At 40.3% G+C, this 21,943-nt stretch overlaps 1 protein-coding gene across 29 annotated transcripts in view; it reads right to left on the bottom strand.

Annotated features, from left to right (window-relative positions):
* PCDH15 (protocadherin related 15) overlaps window positions 1–21,943 on the bottom strand; it is a 535,558-nt gene that overhangs the window by 336,121 nt on the left and 177,494 nt on the right. For 28 of the 29 annotated variants that reach the window (XM_083844291.1, XM_083844317.1, XM_083844318.1 and 25 more), the window contains one exon: window positions 17,950–18,068. The exons of the other annotated variant lie outside the window; for it this stretch is intronic. In XM_083844291.1, the coding sequence (XP_083700417.1) occupies window positions 17,950–18,040 (91 nt within the window). In that variant the 5' untranslated portion in view covers window positions 18,041–18,068. The remainder of the gene's footprint in view (window positions 1–17,949; window positions 18,069–21,943) is intronic. 29 annotated transcript variants of the gene reach the window in all.

Below are 21,943 nucleotides of genomic sequence, written 5' to 3'. Positions count from 1 at the left end.
CCCCAAACACTGTAAAACACAAAAAACATGATGCTATGCCAAGAAGCACCTAAAACTGCTATTAACCAAAAGTAATTTTTAAGACCATGAAAATGCACTGAATGAATCAAGGAAAGCTGTAACATCTTCAGACATGCTAAAATTTTAAAAGTTGACTCAATCTGCTTCTAACCATGGCTATACACTGAGCACTAAAATTTCACTGTTTTCAGTATTTCTGAAATTCCATTTTCCCTATTACGACTGATGCATTTAAGACAATCTTATACAGGAAAGTGAAAAAATATTTACTATTTAGATTAAACTGAATCCAGATACCACAAGCAAGTTTTAAAGCTGCAGCAGCTTTCGCTACTGTATAAAAGCAGACAAAATACTAGTAGGAGCAAATCAGAAAAAGCAGGTGGAAGCCTGTACTGTCGATGAAACTTCTTTATGTGCAAGTAAAATAGGAAGAGCATTTAATAAACTGAAACATGGGAGAGGGGACAGCTAAGCTCTGCCTATAACTGAGCTAAGAACATCCAGCCGTCCCATTTTCCTAAATGGTTTCTTTGTGATTTTTAGACTTCAGGCTCAGTATCAAGGTCATTGCCACAGAAATCACGTTGAGTTATCAGGTTTCTCATCTTTCCCTGAGCAGTTTCTCCCCCTTTCAGTGCAGTACTCTTTTTGTATGCAACAGACACAGAAATCTCAAGTTTGTATCTTCCACAGAATTTAGCGGGATTAGCTGGGACAAAGGAAAGAAGCGTGAATAGGAAGAGTAAGGTGAAGTTCAGAAAAAAAAACATCGTTAAATGTTTCTATACACCCAGGAATATTCTCATTTTTAAAGATGATGAAATTTTTTTAAGTATTACCATCTGTGAATACCACTGAATTGTGTTATTATGAGATCACGGTCTCAGCAACGCTCTTTAAAAAAGCAACGTGTTATAAAATACGCTAGAAAAAACTGTATTGATGGAAAATCTCAAGCCCCCTTTGTATTTTAAAGATTCAAGGAAAAAAAGACACCTTCACCTCAGACACTGTAAACATCAACATCCACATCCCTTACAGCAAAACACAAGAGCCGAGTTGACAGAGCCCTTACGTAGCCTAACAAGAAGCTGGCTTTGCTGCTCATCAGCCACCTCCCCCTTGCTGAGCTGCAATATTGCTGCCCTGAGTATTGCAGCAGCTCAGGCGAGTCCCACTCACGTCCCAGGCGTGGCACAGCCAGGGCAGGTAACCCACTGCCTACCTCTGCTGAAAGCAGGCTCTGCGAGCCAAGCTGCGCTCCCAGGATTGTTTGTGTTTCGGGCCATTAACAAGCAATTTTGCGAACATTTACATCTTGTGCCTATAAATATCTTCCTTGTGACATCTGTAACGAACTCCATGTTGATCAACATCTTCCTGCGATGTAATCAAGGCACCACGCAGCAGTGCCAGAAGGAGAGGACGCTGCTGTGCTGCTCGGCAGAGCGATGCCCTGCCGCGGCCTCCTTCCCTGAATGCACCTTCCCCTTCCAGCTCCTTCAGCACTCACCCAGCAGCCAGCCAAAGCAGACTTCAACAGCTGAATTTGATGAGCAGCACGGTGCCAGTTTCCTCCTTTTGCACTAAATCCTGGCAAACGCAGCCCTGTGCTGTGGGGATGAAGCTGCTGGGTCCTATGGCCACAGAACTCCCTAGGATCATCTTGCTCATGCCAGAGTGACCCCAAACCCTGCTTGCAAACAACCTGCATGACTGACCTGGAGGGTCTCACATTTAGAGATGGTATGCCTCAACTAAACGACGATTTAATTATCGGTGAACACGGTCTTGAAGACAGACACTGTGCTTTGGTCCCAAAACCGGAAAGCTTCAGATAATTCAAATAGGAGATGATGTATCTAACATTAGTGACAAAAGAAATCAACAGGCCATAAAAAGGATGAAGCCTGAAGGTTTTTTAAGCATATTTCCAAGTATTTGTACTGACAAAACGCAGGAAACAGCATGTAAATCAACTTTTCACTAGTAATCAAGTTCCTGTGGCTTCATGAAGTTACCACACTTTGCACAGCCAATGTTGAAACATGTTCACCTGTGCAAAATGCTATTAGCCAACGATCTGGAAAACACTGCCTCCCACCTTGGAGGAAAAGGTAGAGAGCTGACAGCCAAAAGCAGGCTCTCAAGTTGCAGACAAAAGGCCCTGTACTGAAAAAAGGCAAAGGCATCTTTAAGACACCATGCGACTCCTACCCGCCATCTGACTGACAGTCCTGTCCACTTGCATGTTCCTCATCTATGAAAAATACCAAGTAATAAGGCTTCACAGAAAGAGTCATCCTTTGAAGTATCTGTTTAATAAATTATGGTCCAAAGGATTCAGTAATTGAAGTCTGAACTGCTTTCTGCACACCAGTCCCAGCCTGTGTCTAAACAGCCTGAACCCACGTTAATTACAAAAGCAATAAGGGCTTTCACGTTGAATAGCTACAAAATATTTGTTTTTCTTCTGGTTAAATGCACACTTTTGATACCAATTTTCTTAAGCAAAAACCAATGCAATCTTAATTTATAATTAAACTTTTTCCATATACAGAGGTAATTGTACCTTTTTCTTACACAGCGTGTCCTCCCAGTCCTGCAGTTTATTATTTATACTTGCCAGTAAATTCACAATACATTTCCCAGGTCAAAACATGATTTGCCTGAAAAATGCAGGGTGGAGGGGATACAAAGTTTGTGAAAAGCTGATCCTTTCTTCAAAATGTGTTTTAGAAACAGCTTTTTCTAATATACAAAACCCACGAAGGTATAACTGAAGCCTCTTACATGAAGCATCTACTTAATGAGCTATGTTATGAGCTGAAAGAATTTTTCTGTAGCCTCTCTTCCTTTTGCAAGATTTTCCTCATACTTTGGCATAAAAACACAAACCTCGTTTTGTCTTTAAACTAACGTAAATTTTACTTTAATGAATTTAAAGCTTTAGGCCTCTCTGCTGTAGAAGAGCAGCAACAAAAGAGTAATGGGATGAGACTAAAGGCCTGCATAAGCCCACCCCTCGGCAGACAGTGATCACCAACACCCACCTGCAGAGGATTCTCTGAGCATCCAAGCACCCCCAAGAGACAGCGCCCACAACACCAACGCATGGCATCTCCGAGCTTTGAAAGACTTCTTCCCGAAACTCATGCACTTCAGAAAGTACGAATTTTTGTTTTCCAGCTGTCTGAAACCTTTATCATCAAACAACAGCTAACATGCAAGAAAACAGAGTCAGGATATTTCTGCTATATTGGAAAAGACATTTCATATCGCTTGCAATGTGACTCCAAGCCCTCAAAATATTTACTTCTGAATTTTTACCTATCTAGAAAATATTTTTAAAAAGAAACATCTTATAGGACACACCAATTACCATCAAAATCTCTATCTTCCACTACCCTCTGGGAGAGGTGAGGAGATTGGAAAACATTACCTTTTCCTAAAACAAACATGACGTTGGTACATTTGTGCTTCCTGAGATGTCAAATACCAAAGAAATAACATAACAGTTAACAAATCAACTACTACCGGTGCTAATAATGAGAACAGGTAACAACATAAAATGCAGAAGTTCAACTTCTTACTGCAAAGACTATCAAAATTTGAAATAAAAACTCCAAGAAGATATTTGAAAGCAGAAACAAAAATTGATATTCTCGTACGTTCTTCTCAGTGTTTCAGACCCCGTGAAAAACTAGAGGTGCTAAAGGGGTATCAGCATCATCCCATCAGCAATTCCTCTTTCCTCTCCAAATAAATACATAGACACAGATTTTTAAATGGCATTTTACCAAAAAGGACAAGTATTAGTAGGCGGACTTGTTAAGTCAGTCCAACCTAGGTATGTATTCAGGCAAGTTTTACATCAGCAAGGAAGGGCAGAAAAGAGGGCATGTTTTTTTCTTAAATTGCAGAAATATAATAATAATTTGAAAACAGACTACATAGAGGCCCATAAGCAGGAGGACAGAAATGATGCCTTCAAGCTGGACTCAGCTTCATTTCTACAGCTAGAAATATAAGAATACAGGGAGCTTTCAAATTCTTCCCGTAAGGTTTCCACCTAAGAGACAGCACTTAAGAGAACCCTGAAGATGATACATCAACTGCACAGATATTTCTGTAGGCTTCAAATGCATTCTTAGCATCCACTAGTGCCAAAGACTATTCCCCTCCCCAGTCCATTTGAGCCCCCCCCCCTTTTTTTTTGATTTTATCTAGCAAGCAGACGCTGATAGAGTATCAGCACAGTGACACAGAAGTACTCAGCTTCTACTCCATACCCAGGCTGACTGTAATGGAGAGCTTGATTAATTTTGTATTAGCTAGATGCACAGCTGAAAATAAATCCCAAGCCATTGATTGTACTGGAAGAACAAGCAGATAGGACATTTTCTCATACCTCTCGTACTTAATTATAGAAAGGTTGTACCCACAAGGACTGTTAGAAAAACAGCTGAAACACAGCTATGTGCTTTATTACAAAGTATGATTTTTTATGTTAACTAGCAAATGATTTAATATGGGGGGAAGGGGGATTAAGAATCTGCTTCATTGCAAGTCTATTACTGTATAACTAAGAAAACAGTTGATCATCTGAAGCCATTCACTCTGTTTATCTTGCCTTGGCAGTGTACTCGTAACTATTTTAATTGCCAGACAAGCGGTTCAGTGATTCTACGGAACTGTGTGGGGACCATGCCTGTAAGCCTCTGGCTTCATTGGCGGTTTGTGTACTGAGCAATTCGAAGACAAATAAAGTACAGTAGCCTCCATCACCGTTTCTTTGAGCACCCAGGCTGTCATTAGCCAGCAGAGACTCTCATCACCTGTTAATCACTACCTCTTTAGCAGCAGAAAAAGACCAAGTCCTAAAAACAAAACAAAACCTCTAATTCCCCGGAGCTGTGAAATCACCAGCCCGTGCCACTATACCCATTGGTGTTATTAACTGAACAGATAAAACTGGAGATATGAGGAGCAATTGACTTGAGCAGCATCCCGGAGGCAAGCTTCTGTGTCTTCCTGATTAGCTTCATTCAATTATGTTGTCTTAATTGCTCGTGTGCTCAAGCTCATTAGGTGAAAAATAATATTGCTTTCCTGCAGGTTGTGCACTTGAGACTCGAGGAACGGACATACAGTTGTGCCTTTGAGATGCTGCCAGACAGATCTGAAAGAGCAGTTACGGCTGATCAGAAGAGAAGCAGACTGCTATTTCTCGGGGCTTGTAAGATCCTCGATCTTGTTGTGATCTCAGTGACAGTATTTCCCATTTTTTTCTAAATCACTGGTAACTTTTCACTTTTAAATCTTTTTTTTTTTTCCCCACTCGAAGACAATCAAAATTTTGGCGTTAACACAACAGCTCATAATCTAACAGCACTACAAAAGAGATTACTTTAGGCTTGTCTTTACCTTCATACTGTAAAACTGTAACTAACGCAGCCCAGAAAGAGGACCTGTTCATCCAGAAAGTACTTCAGAACTAAACCTCTCCAGTGCTCCCAAACTACACTGCATGTGTAGAAGCAGTACTATTCTTGCTGAAGATACTACACAGTAATCCAGACAGGCAAAAAGTAGCCACTTTGTAATAGAAAATGTACAAATAACTACTGCCACTAACCCTACCTCTGCAAAATGAAACCGTCTTCTTGTACCGTACCACTATGCTTAATGGGATTTGCAGATGCCCAATTTAATTGAACATAAAACTGATTTCCTAAGGACAAACATACTTTGTGAACTTCTGGTAAGAAATAGAGCATGGCATTTTAGTGAAGAAGCTATAAACAATAAAGACAATTCAAGGCCATAAAATAACCCATCCTTGTCTGATTAATGTCTGCTACTGAAAGACATTTAAGGCTGTAAAATTTGCTACAGTTGCATCTGTTATGAAATATCAGTTAGATGGCATGCTCAGGTACAAGTGATATACAAATGCATTTTTCTTCTCTCAAAACCACAGAAAAAAAACCAAAGGGTCACCGGAACAGATGGCTCACAAGATGTACCTACACGCACAAAAACCTTCAAACCTTCCCCTCTAATGTAGAAAACAATCCTTACCAAATGAGCTAGTACTTGTATCAGGCCATAATACAACTTGGCAACATTTAAAAAAAAAAAAAAGTTGTTTTTTTCTTTCCTCACTCCGGCACTGTTGCCAAACGGGAAAAAAAAGAAGGCTCAGATAACCCTTAAAATGCTTCTCAGAATGGAATCATCATAAATGATGGGCTTCCTATCAGAAAATACATGGTCTGCACTGATAAATATTTGCTCATTTTTTCACATAGCATAAAATACTTTACAAGAACTCTAAATTGTTGTAAAGCTAGCAAAGAAGAGTGCCCACATTTTTCTTTTCCAATGAATTTTGCAATATAAAAATGTAAAGGAAAACTTGGAATGAAAAAAGGCACTGGAGAAAGGGAGCTGAAGTTTCCAAGTTGTGCATCTGTAACTTTGCACACTGAACAAAACAGCTTAAACATTCTGGCTCAAAAAGCCATTTAGCATCTGAGTACGATTTTGAAAAAGAACTTGGAGCATCTTCAAGCTCATGCCATGATTTTCTCCATTTTCATCTTTGTATGTCTAGAAGCCGTGAGATACAACACCAGACACTATAGAACTGCAGCTAACAATAGTGGTACAAACCTTATTCTAAACAGCAAAACCGTGCCATGATGAACATCAGCCACAGCGAGCTTTGTCCGTCTCTGCCTCCTGAGAAGTGGCACTGACCTTGTCACAGAGGCTTGCTCCCGTCTGAGACTTACCTGAAGCCCCCTGCCTCACACCAGCTTGTCCCTGTTATTGCTGGATAACCAAATACAGAGAACTGACAGAAACATGTGAAAGGCATCACTTAACTTTACCTAAACACTAGCTATAATCCCAGAAACACATTAAACGTTTTACTTATTCACACTGCAGAATCCCAGTGAATTTATGAAAAAAGACTGATGAGTGAAGAATTATTCGCAAATATGAGTAAAATATGGTTTCTATGAAAGACAGTGTGAGAGAATAATATCACTATTAACTCATAAAAATTAAATGCATCAACTGCACTGTCACTGGGTGTCATTATCAGACATACTGTGGGGCAGAAAAATAGCTCGCTGATTTACTTTCTTCCCCTGACATTCTTTCAAAATGCAATATGGATAAAAGCAAAAAAAAAATCCCAGCTATTTCTCAGGAAACATGATCAGTCCAAATTGTCCAACTGGTGACAAAAGAACTCCACCACACCTTGCATCTCCAGCAACACCAATATAGCACACACAGAACCTGCTTGAAGCTTTAAAAGCAGTTTGCAATACGCTGGATAGAAATCACAACATTTGGATGTTTCCAAAATGAGAAGCGGTAACTCTTATCCCTACCGAAGGCACAACAGAAAACCGAAATGGCAGTGTAGGCAGCCTCACAGCAATAGCACAACACACATCTTTCCATGAATATAAGCCTGTCAGGGTGATATGGCACCACTTCTGTTTAGCCTGCGATTGCAGAGAAACTCCATTTATAAACCCTGTCTGAGAACACACTCACTTCTCTCCCTTGCTCCCTTTTTCACCTCCTCAGCCCTTCGCTCTGCAGTCAGGCTTAAAAAGCGGCACCATGACCATCTGACAGTATTTCAATATTTGATTTCTGCTCGTTGTAGACTACAGATAAAAGCTATTCATCTCTGCACCAATTTAAGGCCTCACATGCCCTAGTATTTAATTTACTACAGTAAAGGATATTTTAATAAAAAAAAAACTCAGTAAGACTTTTTAAAATCCATTACTGCTTTCCTTCAGCTTTCCCCCAAATTTTCCTTTTGCCACATACAAAACATTTCCTGTCTTTCAATAGAGATTCCCTGGAACAGCTAGGAGAGGATATTCATACCTATCTGTGCACAGGTATGAATATATGCAGACAAAATTCTTCAAGACAGAAGGCTTTCTGAGTCCTTTCTCTTTGATCTATTAGTAAGCTCACATTAAATACGTGAAGTCTTACCCATCGGGAAAGTATGTATCTGCCTGATACTGCAGGACACACAATTACAAACAGCAGTCTCTTCAAAAGCAACAGCAATATTAATGGAAAAAAGGGACGTTCCTTTGTGTTTCGTGTGTTTGTTTTTGTTTTAAAAGTTGAAAATCCCAGATATTTCCTGCCCAGCAATTCCTTATAAATCCCCAGCAATTGACTGAGCTTACATGAGCTTTAGTCAGGAAAAACACTGTCTACGTTTAATGACAGACAACAGATGAACACTAACAATCCCCTAATCTGAAAATGATTACTGTAAAACGCATGCATTAGGATGAGCTGTGAGAGCTCATTCTTTACAATTACTGCCCAAACACACTGCCCTGCAGACACCACAGCCGATCTGCTGTCTCAGGCTCTGCAGAAGTTCAGGCCTTCTTCAGAAGTGCTGGAAAACACGAACTATTATAAGCCTTCCTCAATACAAGTCCATCCTTACCGAGTAATCAACAACAAAGTCAAGATCTCCTCTGGATAAAGACTTCACACCTAATTTTTTCAGAAAAACTTAGTAACGGTACTACCGATCTTTTCCTATGTTAATTAAAACTTCCTACTTATTGCTACTGTAATTGGAAGCGTCCTTGCAGTGCCCCACTGCTCAGTCGGATGTCCCGCCCTGCCACGTAATAAAGCAGGGAATTACCCCTGTTACCGATGCAGCTAGAAGTGCCATTTCTGATACAGGAGCTAATTGAACTGAAGCAAAAGTGCCTCCCTGCTAATCTGTACCAAAGATTGTAATTCATTTTTCTTTGAGGCTTGTGCAGTGCTTTAGCCAGGAAACAAACAGCAGAACTGCAGAGATCTGAAGGCAATAGATCTTCTGGAAATTAGCAGCAAGTTTGAGCCTATTTTAGAAATAATTGGGGAGTGGGAGGGTGTCCCACTCCACCCACTTGAAAATCCATCCTTGTCGTGGCTCTTTACACAGAGGACCTTAAAATCAGCAGTTTGGCACAAAGCAGGTGAGATGCTCAAGCAGCCATCAACCAGGTGAAGGCATTTCAGTATTTAACAGAGATAAAGACACAAACCTAAGTCAAACTGAACCCAGCTGTGGTCCTAGAGCATTTCTCTCGTTCAGCACCAGGCTGTAGGTGGGGTAACTATCAAGGCAACAGAAGGCCATCCGGTCACATCCCCAGTGAAGACGGGGAAAACTTCCAAAAAAGCTGCCAGATCCATTTCCTGTTCCGAAGCTCTCACAACAAATGCTGCCTTTAAAGTCAGCCTCGTTGAAGAAGAAAGCTGAACACATGCACATGAACTCCACTCCCAATGCAATTTGGGTAACAAACAGATTAATCACTGACAATTACACTTTTTAAGTGCAAAGTGCACATCCCAAGGAAGCAAACCAAGCAAAACACAAGTCTCTATCTTCTTGTATTGTTCTAGAACAACCACTGGATTTCTAAAAATACCAGTTAGGGGTGGTTTATTTAATTTTTAAGCAGTTTTAATACTTACCTATCAAGACATGTAATGGTAAGCATTTAAATGACCTTATTTATAGCGAGGTTGCTTATAAACATTTTTCCATTCTGCCAGAAGTATGAGATAACCCAACAGGGGTAGGGCAGTGGATATTTTACCCAAACTAGGTTTTGGAAGTGATACAAAGCCAGATCTGTACTTTGTAATGCACATAACTTGTGTATTCTGAAGGACACTAGTATCATTGTGACTCAGCTCTTGTTTTATGAAAATCTGAGTATAATAAAATCAAGTTTTGATCAGGCAGAAGTCCTTGTGCCTTGCTTAAAACAGATACATCTTGTCAAAAAGGGATTAAATTGAAGCATAGTAACAACAGGGAGGCAGTTTCAATCACAGTTTGTCAGCATGTGACAGTCTCATATAAACGTTCAGAAAATAATTCTTATTGCTCTACTGAATGAGATGGGGAAAAATAGGACGAGAGGTTGGAAAGTAATATGACGGGGAGGGACAAGCGACGCTTAGGAGCAGAGGGAATCTGCAGGTTGCCAAGCTAGCAATAAAGCTGAGGGGCAGGGCAGGGAACCCCACAGATCTAAGAGATACTAATGCACAAAACTGGGTATTTAGGGAGGACTGTGCTCACAAGAGAACATGCACCAGAATGTCGAAGAAGGAAGAAGACAAAGTCTGGAGAAAGAGGAAGGAACAAAGGGGTGTTTCTTCCCCCCCTTCCTCCAGCCTCTTTACCTTTAAACAGATGAAGAACATATTAAATTCAGAGAGTCTGGATTCTCATACCTCACCCCATTCCTCACATGTCATGTGCCTGAAATGAAGCCTACAGTAGAGAATTGCAGCTTTGGAGTTTCCTACCTAACAGCTTGGACTCCTCCCCAGACCTACTGCTTCACCTTAGTATTTTCAGAATGGGTTAGTCTGAAAATGATCTTATTATGAAGGACACTACCAACCTCCCACGCCAACACGACACACCCTGGGATTCTCAGTTCCAAAACCATTGCTACATATACAATAAAAAATACAAACAAAAAGTCATCATCATTATTTCCAATAAAAATCAATTAGGCAATGTAAATGGTGCCTACCCACAAGAAACAGTAACAGGCCAATAAGGGATGGAACCACATTTTATTTCCCGTTATTTGTAGTATAACTCAACTGTTTTTTTTGTGTTTTTTTTTTGAAAGTCAGACCAGTTATTGCTTTAATTTAGTTGTTGTTCTAAAAACAACTTCAAAGTCTCATTTCCTACAAACTAATTTCACTAAGCAGACAAATTAAAATATTTACACTTGTTCTTATTAAGGGTCTCCTATATAAGCAAGCACGTTCAATCAGCATGAGCTGTCTAATTACAAGACCTACTGGTCGACTGAACTGCAAATGTGGTTATGTTTAAGAGAAAACTGGAGTACGATGAAACACACAGGTCTTGCTGATCCAGTTGGAGGAGGTGCATCGATTCGGCAGGTAAGCGAGAGGATTTACTCCAGGAGTGCAGACGGAGCTTAAGTTGCAAAGAACTATGTAAGAACACATGGAACTCTGCAAAAAGTACAATTTCTTGGAATATTTTCAGTAATTAAATTGGCAGGGTCTCACCTACAGCAAATGGCTTCTGTTAGGAGTGACATTAAGAGTGTTCATGGGTGCAGAGGAGGAACCTTTGCAGATAATTCAAGCCCAGAGAAAAAGATGTCAGTAGAGTTATGGCAAATCCTGTGCAGCAAAGGTGGCTGCCTTAGGTGTCTTCATGGTAATCGGAAGAGAGAAGCCCAAATTTACAAGTTTATGCAAACTTTACATTTTAATGCATGCACATTTACAATTAAGGTCTGAATATTCATGACCGAAGAGCTTTACTACAGAATAAATTCACTGAGCATTTACTTTATAATCTTCTGCACTCAGCAATACAAACAAATCCTGCCTCATCCCCCAAATTAGGGTGAAAGCTACCACATCCAAGAAAGCAATGTCTTATTCACAGTCTCAGTGCACTGCCTCACTTAGATATAAGGGATTAGTTTCAGTGGAATTGGTAAATTTGTTCTGTGAAATCTGGACACGAGATGGAGATCACATATCATAACGTTCTTGAAAACCTGACTTTCCTTACTCTGATTCTGTTAACATATCAAAACACTAATTTATCAAATAAATTCACACAGATGTATCCCCGCTCATCATGACTCCCTCAAAATAACCACTAAAGCACAAGAAGGACCAGTACGGGAGTTGGCTCTGCTCAATATGCCTGCTCTATGGCCACAAACCGACACACAAATGCAGACAGACACAACTGTCCCTGATTTTAAGAGCTCGGCCCAGTATCATTGGAGTTATCTACTCTAGGAAAATCCTGAAGACCAAGTCACTGTCACAGAGGGGATGCCAGCTGTGCCAGTGCCCTTCCGCAAGGGCTTGCCTGCCCTTCCCCAGGCCTGCCCTCCCCAGATGTGAGCCTTACACCATCCCTTGGAGGAGTGCACCAGTCAGTGTTCACGTTCAGGTCGGTCAAGTCGTTGCTGCCTCGTAGACCACACCTGCAATTATACGTTCCAGGCAATACAACAGGAGTCTGACACACAATATCTCGTGGGACAAAGAGAAAGGCTTGAGCAAAAAGAGCCTGGCATGTCCCAAGCTGGGATCTGGGATCTCTTGTCCCAAAAGATGGCTTCCTGCCTCATTCAGCACATGGGCCTTAAAGGAGGATGAAGCTTGCTCCTCATACATTTATTTCAGAAATTTACCTTGCCTCTTCCCAAAGAGAAATAGGTCTTCTGCCGACTCAAAGCACTGCTGGTGGCATGCCAGGATGCCCCGTCAGACGTGTTTTGAAGAACTCCTCAGAGGAAATAATGGCTGAGCTCCTCTTCAAAGACACCAATGGCAGCTCCTTTCCCTTTAGGACCACTGCAGAGCCTGGCACCAGAGCTCTCAACCAAAAGCATTGACTTTTCATAAAGCAAGCAAACAAATGACTTCTGTTCTGAGGAGCAAAGGGTTTCCCAGGCGGCCCTTAGGCAAGCACCTGTTTGCATTCTTCCTCCTCCACTGCATGTGTGCAGCATAAGGCTTCGGAAATGATAAATGGGCTCCGTGTATTCAAATATGCATTTTCTGCAGTTAATTTACTGCCTGACAGTCATACATCAGGTTCTGAAACCATTTTATTTTTAAAGTAGCCTCTTAAAGTGATTTTTGAGGCCCTCTAGTTACTCAAATTTTTGTAGCAAAGGCCGTGTTAAACTGAATTAAAGACAGTAACTAATAGATGGGTCCTGTGCAGCACAAAAGCAGCTGAAAGAACTTGTGTCTGCCCAGTCCTGGTGACAAAGCGAATCGCACAGTTGTGCTTTTCAAAGGAAAATCCATATTTAAAATGTAATCTCCACGCCAGGGTAATGATAAAGACAATTTAAATAGGTAAGGCCGTTCCTTATATCCTGATAGGGAAAAAAAAAAGTTTTCCCTTATGAAGTGAAACACATAGTTAACAAAATCTTCTTATTAGCCTCATTATTTAATTTCAGCTGCCAGCACCAAGTACTAATGGACTGCCACCACCCTCCGCTGCTGCAGACCCAGCAGTTGTGCAGCTGCAGGTGGGACAGCCCAGCTTACTGAACCAGTGGAAAATACACCCAGCAACTCCAACTGCTCACGTGGGTTTTTGGTTTGATGTGCAAAAGAATTCAGGAGCACAAAGCAAGGAGATGGAAGAGCAGGAGCACCCCAGGACCCTGGCTAGCTAAGTACAGTCTGACGCGGTAGGACTAGGAGCACTCTGTTTAGTTTGCTCAACCAAGATAATATATGCAATTACGTGAGTAACTGCATGAATCCGTTCACATTTTTAAATGTTTTTAAATATTACTTAGAGAGGAAATCTGCATCCCTACTCTGCATCCTGAAACTCAGAATTATTTACATATTTGCAGAGTAAATTTCCACAAACAGCTATATTTCTGACAGCATTAAGAGTTTAAGAGCATTAAGAGCAGCAATGAAGTCATTCATTTCACCAACTTCACTTTTCAGGTGCAGCAGGAGATGATTCTCCAACACCTTCAGCACAGCCAGGCAGGCCGTCAGGCTCACCTGGCATTCTGCTACTGCGGGCGGCTGCCCACGTGGTCAGTTTTGCATCCTTCTGCATTCAAGGTAATGTATTCAGCAGCCACCGTGCTCTATGTTCAACACAACCCGACTGCAGCGCTCAGCTGTGCTCTTATCAAACACCAAGGTGATGTTTTTGATATCTAGTGAACAGTCCTCAAGCAAGTCAGTTATTTCCTTGATTTCTCCCTACTGTGTAGTTTGCTCCAGACAAGCCTATACTTCTACGTATAGAAGTATAGAGGAGGAAACGTTGATACAGCCCTTCAAGGGTCTTCGTTGGCTTAAGGAAGAGAAGCGATACATACTACCTTATATCCAAACCTAAATGGTCATTTCTTCCCCTCCATCTACATGTTAATTTGGACTGCAACAAAAATGCTAACAATACATGTCTCCAAGTTTCCCAAGCATGTCATCTTTGTTCTGCAGAGGCATTCCTGCTAGAGAGTCTCATACTCTAAGAAAAGATCTTGCTGGCAGATTAGAAGTGAACAAAAACCATTGAGCTGTCAGTGACGGTTTGCCACAGAGCAGCTGTCAATGGCACATGTCCTGTTCAGGAGGTTATAGCAATCAAAATAAAGCAAAAAAGTGGTAACTAGAAGCTTATTAGAACATGACATCATACTGCTTTGGTGCAAAGTTCAAATCCACCCATACTTTTGAAAAAAAAAGCTTTTAAAAAAATCAAAACAGTTCCTTCCTATTGTAACAAATATTAAAATGTAAGTATTGGTTCCATACCAAACGCAAGGGGAATTCAAACGTTGATATTTTGGGAAGTAAATAAGCCAAATAAGTAAATAAGAGATAGGATGGGATAACAGTTACTGGAAGCCCCCCCAGTTCACAACTATGTCCTTTATGACAGATATACACTAAGACTAAACCACTAAAGATTAGCAAGTCTGCTAATTGTCAATTCTTCTGCTGGATTGGTTTGTGGCATCAGAGCACACACAGATAGCGTTTAAATTCAGCAGCCTTCTCCACTGACCAAAAGATTGCTGCTAATTTTTTTTTTGTCTAGTCAAATACACTATGCCTAAAAGAAAAAAAGAGATTGCATCCTGGGCTTCCACCTTCCTCCTCACTGCTTCTTTTAGCCTGAGAGTTTGACTTGGAATTTATCAGAACATCACTAAAAAAAAATAAATAAAAGCCACTGTAGCTGGCCTAATTTTACATATTGCAAGGCTGTAACTGACATTTCTACTTTCATAGAAATTTGTCTTTTTTGTCAGTTTGTAACTGACATTACTACTTTTACTTACCCATATGTATTACTTAAATAAAATGATACATTTTATATTATATATGTGTAAGATAAATAAAATGCATCTTTTGTAAATGTGTGTGTGTATATATATATATATATACACACACACACACACGTAACATACATACACATATAATGCATCGCAACACACAAATACGCAGCATTTCTCCTGCTTGGAAAAGAGCAAACCAGAGGCAGCAGAAACAGAAAACCACATTTCTTTCTTTACAAGGAAAAAATATCCACCACAGTACCCATTCATCCAGTCTTGCATCTATTCTGGCATGCCACACAGCTGAGCAATACAACAACGCAGACAATGAAATCCATGGGAGAAAACACTGCATTTTCCAATGGTATACTGAGACAAATGTGGTAACTCTAACAAGAAAATTTTTCCTTTAATATATTTTTGGTGTTTGTTTTTAATACAAGGGGACTACAGGAGATGTAAAGTATTTGCATTTCATCAACAAAAAAATAATCTCACCATGACCTGCCTGCTACCACAACACACAAAATACGCTTCAGTAGGGGAAGCAACTCGAACAGAGACAGCAAAGCACAATTGGCAGAGCAAGGGGCTGGCAGGAGGCCACTTGGCCACCGAACTCAAATGCCAGCAAGCACACTCGGGAGAGGCATTTCAGCCGAAAGGAGGACGCAGCAGGACTTCCAGGATCAGGAGAGGAAGGAGAACCCAGGTGCAAGGGCAGCTTTCAGAAACACGTTTGTTTAGGTTAGCAAGCAAAAACCGAAACAGGGAATTATTGCTGTCTAACGATCCTTTGGCTGAAGAGTAGAAACACCAGAGATGGAAACACATTACCTGAACTGAAAGATTACGCAGGCACTGCCAGCTAGCCATGAATAAACTCAGGGCAGGAACGAAACAACAGCAGCAAGCCAAGTGAACAAACGAGATTCTGGGAAAGCTCTCTTGTAAGTGTAGCAAGAAAGAAGTCTAAATATTTCCAAGATAGTCTGGTATAAAGTTTTTAAGGCTTATTTGTAACATTGTCAATTGCTATGGCTGGGAAAAGATTTGATGGCTCAGGATGTCAAGCAAAAACATCCAAAATACAGAAACTGATGGCTAATGGAGCAAAATGCAGCAATATTGGCATGCAACTAACCAAATATGTACTGCTACAACCATGAAAACAGCTCATTTGCATGCTAGATGCAAAGAAATAAGTTATAACTTATGCCATAATTGATTTTCCTGTTTGTATTCATGATTGTTGTGCTGTTAAAATAATTATGCTATTTTTAAATTGCAATTGCTAAAAGAGTGCATCTGTCATATCTGCTATATGTTAGATTACAAATTTTGACAGTGCAAATTCAAGTAACTCTACTGGTATGGTACAAGTCATGCCAAAGCACTTTCCTGCAATGAGTTAAGTATGGAACATAGCTTTCTTTTTAGCTTCGAGAAATACATTTCAAAAGATCTTTTAAAATGCATTGCCTAATTAGCTATATGATATTTGTTGAGTAACCAATATCCTACCCTGGCTTAAATTAATTTCCATGTATTTTTTCCTCTATTATATCATTATGGCATTTATACAGAGAACAAAGATAACAGGAACACTTTTAGCTAAATTCACTTCCCTGAATACAGGAAGAAAAATAAATTAATTCCTGAGTTTGCATCACAAGTGGTTCAGCTACATATTCCTCAAGCAATGGTATTTGGTATGGTATATATATTTCTGAACCTTTCCCCCAGTGAAGTAATAGTACTCTTGGCTATATTCAAACTGATATTCACTGAAAATCAAGGCACCTCTGTTCAGGCTGTATAACAAGAGAACTTCAATGATAAAAACCAGTTTGGGTTATGTGCTAAATTCAATGGCACAAGCTAAAACATACAAAAAAAGCAGGAAGAAAATCATTACGTGGCCACCCTAGCAGGGATCACTACAAATCCATCTGAAACATTGGATTAAACCCAAAACACCACATTTCAAGAATCTAAGTTAATGCACTAACGGGAAGCCCGTAAAACCCTGGTAGTGTCTGCATACTGCCTTCAAAGAGGTGGACAGCTGGAGTAGACAGATTATTAGCTCTAAGTTGTCCACAATATTTAGACCCGTTTACTATATTCTGTATTTTCAGGTCTTCCCCACTTCCTGGTGACAGGAAGAAAAAGTTTTATCGGCAAGTTTTCATGGAATTACTGCAAACATTAAACAGAAGCAGCAGATAAAAAGTCAAAACAGCACACGGAAATTTGAAAAACAAAAATCTAATCAGCTGAGTTTCTGCTGCCATTGCTATCTGTCACTGATGCAAATTTCATTACTCTAGATGACTCTTAAAACAGAGCGAAGAAGCCGCAGGGCTTCTCTCCTACCATGTGATCCCATCAGACAGCGTTACCAACAGATCAATAACTGCTGAGGTACAGGCTTCACAGCCTTTCTAAGTCAGGAAGCCACTATGTGTTACAGGCACATTACCATTAATTAACAATAGCTTCATGTATAACTGTGGACAAGTATCTTTTCCTTCCTCTAAAGCAACTGTAACAAAAAGGTACAAATCTGCAGTTTTTGAAACAGAAGATGGACCAAGGTACCTCCATCTGTAATTCTGTATTACTACAGATAACTGGAGGAACAGATTTCTGGTATTTTTAATTAAATTTAACAGAGATGTGGCACCAATAGCTCATGCTCTTTCTTACAAGATCACTTTAGTATTTTTGAAGTCCTCTTTTTAAGAATTAAAAATTAAGAATTCTCTGAAACCACTGTTCCCAGTGCTGTAACTGTCCATTTACAAGTAAAGCAAGGTAAGGTAACTCTTTCAATAAATAAGAAAAAAATTACAATGTTAGCATCCAATGCTAACTCTTTACTGTACCCTATCTTCCCTACCACTTGTTCATTTGATAACTCCTGGGGGACAAAGCAAATCACAGAATCATCCCATCCCTCCCACAGCAAAAGCCTTACCTTCATCGTTCTGGGCCAAGGAACCCGCTAAGACAGTAGCGAGTGCAATCCCTACAGCTAACCACTTCCAGAGACAAAACCGCTGTAGCATTTTTTGTCACACTTCACTCAAGGCAGATCTGAAAAAACAAAGATTTGATACATGCATTAGTCAACCATCCTTACAAAGGTGACTGTAAACTATTCCATAGCTACGGATGCATATAGGGCATATACAATGTTGAACTGTTATGGACCATACCTGTTAAACAAGTAAGCTTAATCACATTAACATTAAAACATACAAATTAATTTGATAATCACGTATGCACAGCCTACCAAGCAAGAATCTTGCATTTGCTTTATTAAGTTGTAATTTCCATAAAATTATATATATATTTTTTTTTACTCTTCCTGCTTCAGCTTTATGCTTCACAATACTTTGAAGAAGTGACCCTATGGGAGAAGTTCTGCTTATTAAAACTGATGTTTAATTGCAAGAGTCAGCAGAGACCCAGCATCCAAACCCAGTGCCCGGCAGAACATCTCCCAGCAAAAACATGAGTGAACCCAGTAAATGGCCTCCTCTAATAATGCTGTAGGTAAGTGTCCAGCAGGGGAGGAAAAAAATACACAAACAAAAAACCAGAACAAATCAAAACAAAATCAGAAGAATAAATTGGCCAAGACAGGTCTGGATGAACAAAGACAGGTTTGGATGAATTCCAGAGCATATTTAGAATGAGTAACATTAGAAAGTTATATAAAACTGTTTTATTGCTCCAATAAAGAGAATTAACATATTTCTGTAGCCCAGAACTGAATTATTTAAAAATATTCCTTCACATTAAAAAACATTGTGACAAATACAATGAACTTCCTAGCAACAGAAGCATGAAATGGGGAGAGAGTTACAGCATTATAAAAACAAGCTATTGTATAAAAAGGGTTTAAGTGCTGTCAGTTTTCCCAAGCAAAGCACTTGACTCAGATTTCATTGCCAGTTTCCGCTTATAACTTCCCATTGTGGTTACAAAAGCCCTGTATCTCATTCCAAGTCAAACAAACAGACTGCTTCCCCCTCACTTCACAGCTCCAGCACTAACACAGCCCGATCCGCCTGGTGGCACAGTGCTGGGGTTCTGCTGTCATTTCCTTCCACGGACCCAGCTTATAGAAAAACACAAACGTACGGACAGGGTCTAATTCGCACCACAAAACTAAACCACCAACTTAGGGCATACAGACATCCTTTGGGATCACACTCTGCTAATCCACACCAAAAGGATGTAGGGTTTCCACCAACAGAAAAGTTTCATTAGGTATTGTAAAAGACAGGAATTTCTCCAAGATCTGAACTTACTCCAAATTGTATCAACTTGCAAAACATTTTGGTTAATACGAAGGAAATAGCGCTACGATCTAAACCTGTTCCTCTTCAAAAAACACCCAAACAAGTGTTAGTGCTCTGCAGGAAGAAGCCAGAATTTTCAAAAAGGATAAAGAAAGCAAGCAGTGAAGTTTAACGAACTAGATTCAGAGGACTGTATTTACTGAAATATTTACCGTCCCTAGTTTTGCCTGCTTCCCAGCACAAGTCACACAGGGTGCAGGGATGCCTTAGGCTCCCTTACACATCGATCAAAGCTCCTTTCTTCTTTCCAAAGGCCAAGGAGATCACCTCTGACTTTTTGCTTTCCAGGGATTTTAATACTAAAGCTCACTATTAAAAGAGTGCTATGAAAATAAAAATGGAGGGGGGGGATGGCACAGCACATTCACCACTCCACCCCTCACTAAGGCATTAAAGATGATGAGGAGCCTTCCCACTCCTGATCTGGGTTGATGTCTGGCTCCTGCCACCCTGGCCAGTGCAGGCCATCAGCTGCAACGTGCAGCAGCTTCAGGAAGAACATAAATACCACACATCCAGCATGGAGGCTCTAGGTAGCAGTGTGAATCTTGGGGGGACTGTGTGCTTGCATTTCAGCTGGACAAACATCAGTCTGACAGGACAGCTCATGATTATGTGAGTCGGTGAATCCAGGCCAAGCAACAGGATCTACGTACCATGAACATGTGCCCATCTTCCTCCTCCCTCCTCCGCTGCCGGCACTCCTACAACAGTCTCTGTCCCTAGCTCCAGGGGAAACAGCTCAAGTAAGAACTTCAGACTTTTCCTAATGGGGCTATAGTTCCCACCCACAAGAGGACACCAGAATTGTTAGCAGAGATCTCACAATCCGTTTGGCCAACTTTCTGTTATAAGCCTGTTAATGCTGCTAGGAAAAGGAAGCTTCAGGCTCATAAACATGTTACCAATAAATTGGAAAGCATGTAACTGCTAGAGGAAAAGAGCAGCTAGTCCTCAAGGAAATAGAAAGGAAAAAAAGGAATCCCCCCCCAGAAGCATGCGCAAGACTTTGTGCTGGTCAAAAGTGGCTTTTTCCCCCTTTACTTACCCTAGTAACCAAAATGCTCACGTGCACTGTCACTTCCATTTAGCCAACTCAGAAGTAATTCTGGATTCTGCAACGGCATCTTCGAAGGACAGAAGCTACTTCCACCATACTATATTCTAGGCTGACTACTTTTAAATCAAGGCTGAGAGCATCTACATTGCCCAGATGGTTATTAAACAAATACAAATGTCAAGATCAAGCTTGCTGGATGCTTTTGAGAATGCAAACATCTCAATACTTCACCAGTTTTTCCTCCCACATTCAGAGGAGATCCTAAAAGCATTGGGCCCCATTGCTTTTAAGTTTAAACACATAGCATTATTATTGCACGAGGTGACATTTACTGTCAAGTGCCTCCAACCTCTTACATCTCAAAAATGGAGACAGGTGGTTGTTCAAGAGACTAATTTAGTTTCTTCAGCTTGGCCTAATAAAGATCACAGGCATATGCAGACTGAGTGTGCTCCAAGTCCTAGAACGAAATGTCCATACACACACTTCAGAGACCTCAAATATTTAAATTTACAACCTCGGGGAAAAAAAAAAAAAAGAAAATCCACACCTCCAAATCACGACATCCTATTTTTGAAAGAGCTATTCAGAGCTCAGCTGACGTTCTTGAGTCAAGTCTACTCTAGAGAGATTTCAGGACAGAATCTTGGCAGGCTTATTTTTGATTTTGATGAAAAGTCAAGTAAAACATGAGAACAGCAGCACCGCTGCTCTAAGAATAAGCATCTCTATATACAAGTGCATATAAATTGGCCTCCTTTTCTCCTCCAATTTATAATCGGAAAAAAAGCTGGTATGAAAACGTAGAAAGCAAGGATGCTCCTACCAAAGTTAAGCAGATTCTGCTAACTCAGAAATAGCTCACAATCACCCAACAAGTTATTACACAGTTCCAAAAGGTCCACAGTCTATAAGAAATAGTGTTCAGCTGTGAATGCAGTCTGACATGGCAAAGGACAATTGTGGATTGCTAATAAAAGGAATATAGGAATATCTGTAAAGTAACGGCATATAGTAAGTCTTAAAAGATTAGGAAATCTAGGAAAATATACCAACATTGCTGCAGCAAAATTCTGAAGTTTGATATTACCACAGGCAATGAGAAGTTATATATTCACACACGAAAATCCTTAATGAAAAATAAAGAGAGTTGAGGTTTTGGGGAACTCCAATTTTTGGCATGTCTGTATCTTTTTTTTTTTAAAAAAAAAAGCTTCAAAAATATTCTCGCAGGAGCATTCCACGTTTGACTGTACGTGTGTACTGAGACACAAAACGAGACAGAGGTCCCGAGAAACACGAGTACGCCCGTGTTTCCCCAGAGGGGCGGCAGCACCAGCCGATCACTGGTGGTATTTGCAGCTTGACTGCAGCAGTGCCGTGATGGCACTCCAAGGAGCAATCACCACCTCTCCTCATGTCACTTCTGTTTTATTATTATTATTATTTTAATCTTTCACCAATGTAGCTATTGAATCGCTCAAACTCCAGCAAGTCATCTATATGACACATTTCAAAAAGTTTTAAGACAGGATAAAGGT

Source organism: Anser anser, assembly GCF_964211835.1.
Source record: "Anser anser genome assembly, chromosome: 7".
NCBI lineage: Eukaryota > Metazoa > Chordata > Aves > Anseriformes > Anatidae > Anser > Anser anser.
Note: the sequence above shows the minus strand (reverse complement) of the source record. Positions and strands in the feature narration are given on the sequence as shown.